The sequence below is a fragment of the Diospyros lotus genome, unplaced genomic scaffold (assembly GCF_014633365.1).
Source record: "Diospyros lotus cultivar Yz01 unplaced genomic scaffold, ASM1463336v1 superscaf1, whole genome shotgun sequence".
NCBI lineage: Eukaryota > Viridiplantae > Streptophyta > Magnoliopsida > Ericales > Ebenaceae > Diospyros > Diospyros lotus.
The window spans coordinates 5,758,570-5,762,771 of NW_026267104.1; the positions used below are offsets into that span (position 1 = coordinate 5,758,570).

The following is a 4,202-nucleotide window of genomic DNA, read 5'->3' on the forward strand; positions in this document are numbered from 1 at the left end:
CTTCGATTGCAGACAAAGCCCGATCGGGCGCGACTAAGCCCCACACCCAATTGGACTCCCCCGACTGTTGGGCTATGACACAGCCCGATTATCGCTACCCAACAAAGCCCAATCAAGTTTGGGTTGCGATGATAAGGTTGGGACAATTGGGCTTCTTCTTCTTTTACTTGTGCTTTTACATGTGCTAAGACAATTGTTGTTTTTGTATTTTTTTTCTTACAGATGGCTGAACAACAAACTACAAAATTTACTTATGTTCATGCTCACCGAATATTACCCCCCGGAATGCGAGTTACTACTCATTGTGGGATCAAACACCTTGAGGCGATGCGTCGTGCTCTAGACCGATACAAGTTATTGGATAGATTCCTACAGGGCCCATTAGGACATTTCTTGAAGATGCCTTTGTCCCTCCATTTGACTGCACCACAGTTGATATATCATGTTCTACTTAGGGAGGTGACATTTTCGAGTGCCCACCACGATGAGATGTGGTTCGAGATTGGCGGCACACCATACAGATACGGGAGGCAGGAGTTCATACTTATTAGTGGACTCCGATTTGGGGCTATTGATAGGGAAAGCCTTGAACCCAAACCTATTGAGCCGGAGAGTTTACGTGCTCGACTATTTCCACAACATAAGAAGGGGGTGACTGGAGACGACCTTGAATTACTTATTAGTACCAAAGAGGATATGGTTTCAGAGGATGCCCTGAAACTGATTTACATTGCTGTGGTCGACATGTTTTTGTTGGGCCAGGATGAGCGTGGGCATGTGGATGATTTCTTGTGGACTATGGCCGAGGATTTACAAGCATTTGAGATGTTCCCTTGGGGTACATATGTCTACAGTAAGAGTCAACATTACATCCGGTTGGCCACGAAAGAAAGAAAATTGACTGGTGAAGGTGGGAAGAAAATTAACCTTTATGGTTTTGTATGGGCGTTTCAGGTACTCTTTCCTTATTGTAGATGATTTGCCGTACTCATTCCTTATTGTATATGATTTGTCTATAGTAACTAAATGTTTGTTTTGTTTTCTAATTTTTATTTTCATTTCTTTTTTTTTTTTTGCTTTCTACAGTGGTGGTTGATCGAAACGTTCCCATGGATTCAGAATAAATGGGCCGTCAGACTGTCCGAAGCAGACATTCCAAGATGCAGAAAATGGCTATCTAAAAAAAGGCCACAGATAAAAAATTACGACGACTGTCTTAGGAAAGAAGTAAGTGTGCAACTTACCTCTAAATTTAGTTTATTTTTAAATCATATCTATCTATATAATACAATTTTGCAGGCACGAGGATCGAGTCCGACTCTTGAACCCACTGATGATGAGAGGGAAACGAATTTTTGGAGATCTTTTAACCCTCAACACTCGGTTGGGGTCGACGTCTATAAATTTGGGGGCGGAGGGGGTGAAAAAGAGGAAGAGAATGACGGGGATGAGGACGAGGGCGGGGATGAGGACGAGGCGGGTATGATACATTTAGATGAGGAGGGAAAAGAAAAGAATGGGGAGGAGAAGGATAAGGAGGAGACAAGATTCCCTGATAGTTCGCACCACGGACAATACGAGACAGGGGTATGATTTTTATTATAATAATGGTTTTAATTTATATTTTTTGTAATTGTTTATATATTTTTTATAGGAGGGAAAGGAGAAGAAGGATAATGAGGAGGCAAGGTTCCCTGACAGTTCACATCACAGACAATACGAGGCAGGGGTATGATCTTTATTATAATAATGATTTTATATTTTTGTAATTGTTTATATATTTTTTGTTTGCCTTTTGTAGATCACCGAGATGCTGAAACAGACTCTAGATATGTTGCGGAGAATAGATGGGGAAATGGGTCAGGTGAGGACACAATTGTTGAGACTAGAGAGGGCGCAGGAATCACTAGAGAGGGGGCAGGCAGCACTATGTGCTCATCTACGCATCCCACATATTTCCCTAGATCGCAGCGATCATGCTCATGAGCAGTCCCAGGGTGGTGATCAGGTAGATCTTGATCATCACGATGAGGAGCAGGCATCTACATCTAGAGTAAGTTCCAAATTTACTTTTATATGTTTTACTTCATTCTAAAATACTATTTTGTAACAGTTAGGTTTTATTCAGCTACAGGAGGAGGAAGTGGTTAGGGTCGACAGACGACCTATGCGAGATAGATTACCATCGCAATTTCGTCGGCCACCCTTCACCGATCCAACAAAATATAAAAGGAGAAAGAAGGATGCCGCTTTGGAGGGGTCGGACGTGGACTCGACGCCACCGGTACTAGACCTAATCCCGCCGGACATAGAGACAGTGCCCCCTGAGGGCTATATTGAGTTCATAGGTTCCAATGAAAATATTAGGTAAGTAACAATATTTATATTTTTTCTATTTGCATCAACAATATATTCTTACTTTTATTTTTCTTGGTTGTTGTAGTCTTCACACTGGTTTCATTCTCAACCTAACACCGGATGACCTCCGAAACATAGAGAATGAGGCCAACTGGTTGGAGGGTTACCATATTGATAGTTACATGTGTTGCTTGAGACGTATACAGTCTCGGCGTCAATATGACACAAACTACGCTATCATGTCAACCTCGTTTTTTGTGAGTTTGCACTACTTATTTATTTTTTTTATTTTTTTGCATTTAATTTAGTCTATGACCAATATTTTTATTTTATTTTTCAGGCATCCATAGTAAGATTTTGGGAACAAGAGTACGGGGGCAACAGGAGGTTTTTTGCGCCTTCTATCGCATCTATCCCGGAAGAGTGGACCGGTTTCGTCGACGGGCGCACTGACAGGAGTCTCCCTTGGTGGACAGTCGATTATGTAAGTCTTAATTCATTCCATTTAATGATTTATTTATTTATTTCCGTACTACTAACGTATTAAAATAAAATACAGGTGTTGCTCCCTTGTAATGTAGCGAATTCTCACTGGTTTCTCTTAAAGATTTGCTTGAAAGATAGGAGAATTGTCATATATGACTCCAATGCCATGAATGAAGACAGTCGTAGGAGCAGGGTCGAAGCTATACAACCACTTGTGAGCCTCTTACCCATTCTACTAAAGAAAGCTGCATATTATGAACATGTAACCACAACTGCGACGCTAGACAGAGATTGGGAAGTAGAGAATACTGATCCTCAGAAGTTGCCTCAACAACCGGATGGGTAAATTAATTTAAATTATATTACATAGTCAATTTTCATGAAAATATGGTTATGCTACCAATGTGTGTTATGTCTAATACAGGGCCAGCTGCGGGTGCTACGTTATCAAATACGTCGAGGACATACTGAGGCATAATGAGGATCACTGGCAGATGCACCTGACTGTGGATGTCCGTACCCTCCGGAGACAGATTGGAATATTTTTGTATAGACATAGTACGATAGTACGGTAGTATACTTGTAGATTAATAGATTAGAAAATTCTTCGTTTTGTGTTTTTATTTTCATCTAGTTTAAATGTTGTATATATTTTTGTAAAGGTATAGCAAATAGCAAATTATGTATTGTTCACTTGATGAAATGTGGTTTGTGGTGTTGTTGAGGGTAAGGGATAAGTGGTTGTGGTGGCAGTATGTTGTTGGGAAGAGAGACTGAGTCTCTAATGTTGTGATGTTGTCATGTTATTCCATTGTTGGACATAGAGACTGAGTCTCTAATGCAGGTAGGATGACCAAGAAACAGGGGAGACTCTGTCGAAATTTTTAAATCACACTTGTGGGGTAATTTGAAGATCATTACATCATATTGGTCAAATGTTAGTACTTAGAACAATTCATCATGTATTTGTTGTGCATTCTACCTTCAACTAACCCAAACAACGTAACAAGAGATCATTTTAGTGTTAGTGGAAACCATAGATTGAGAGGAAAAAAAAAAACTTGAAAATGACAAAAGAAATTTTGAAGTTGTTCCTCACACAAAGTGAAAAATAATGACGTTGTTGTGATATATACATTATGGCTTACTCAAATAACATTAAAAGACATCATTTTAGTGTTAATGGAACATACTAATTTGAAGAAAAATTAAGAAAAATTAAAAAATTTCATTTTCGGGCTTGGTGGGCCACAAAGCCCGATGGCCGGGTTTCGTGGCCCACAAAACCCGATGGCCGGGTTTCGTGGCCCACAAAGCCCGATTTTTTTTTCGATTGAATTTTTTTTTTTTTTTTTTGT

The 4,202-nt window shown here is 39.9% G+C and overlaps 1 protein-coding gene across 1 annotated transcript; it reads left to right on the forward strand.

Moving 5' to 3' along the window:
* The first annotated feature begins 222 nt into the window (after positions 1–222).
* Positions 223–3,419, forward strand: LOC127793158 (uncharacterized). The gene is made up of 9 exons (XM_052323941.1): positions 223–954; positions 1,087–1,227; positions 1,300–1,587; positions 1,655–1,729; positions 1,802–2,053; positions 2,129–2,367; positions 2,444–2,623; positions 2,983–3,186; positions 3,269–3,419. The coding sequence occupies exons 1-9, from the start codon at positions 223–225 to the stop codon at positions 3,417–3,419; spliced, it is 2,262 nt and encodes a 753-aa protein (XP_052179901.1).
* The last annotated feature ends 783 nt before the right edge of the window (positions 3,420–4,202 follow it).

Excerpts from the sequence above, each read along its gene's own strand:
- LOC127793158 (XM_052323941.1), top strand. The coding sequence starts at position 223 with ATGGCTGAACAACAAACTACAAAATTTACTTATGTTCATGCTCACCGA. Across the intron at positions 2,624-2,982 it reads ACCTCGTTTTTTGTGAGTTT|GAGAATTGTCATATATGACT; the intron begins GCACTACTTATT and ends CTTGAAAGATAG. Across the intron at positions 3,187-3,268 it reads TTGCCTCAACAACCGGATGG|GGCCAGCTGCGGGTGCTACG; the intron begins GTAAATTAATTT and ends TGTCTAATACAG.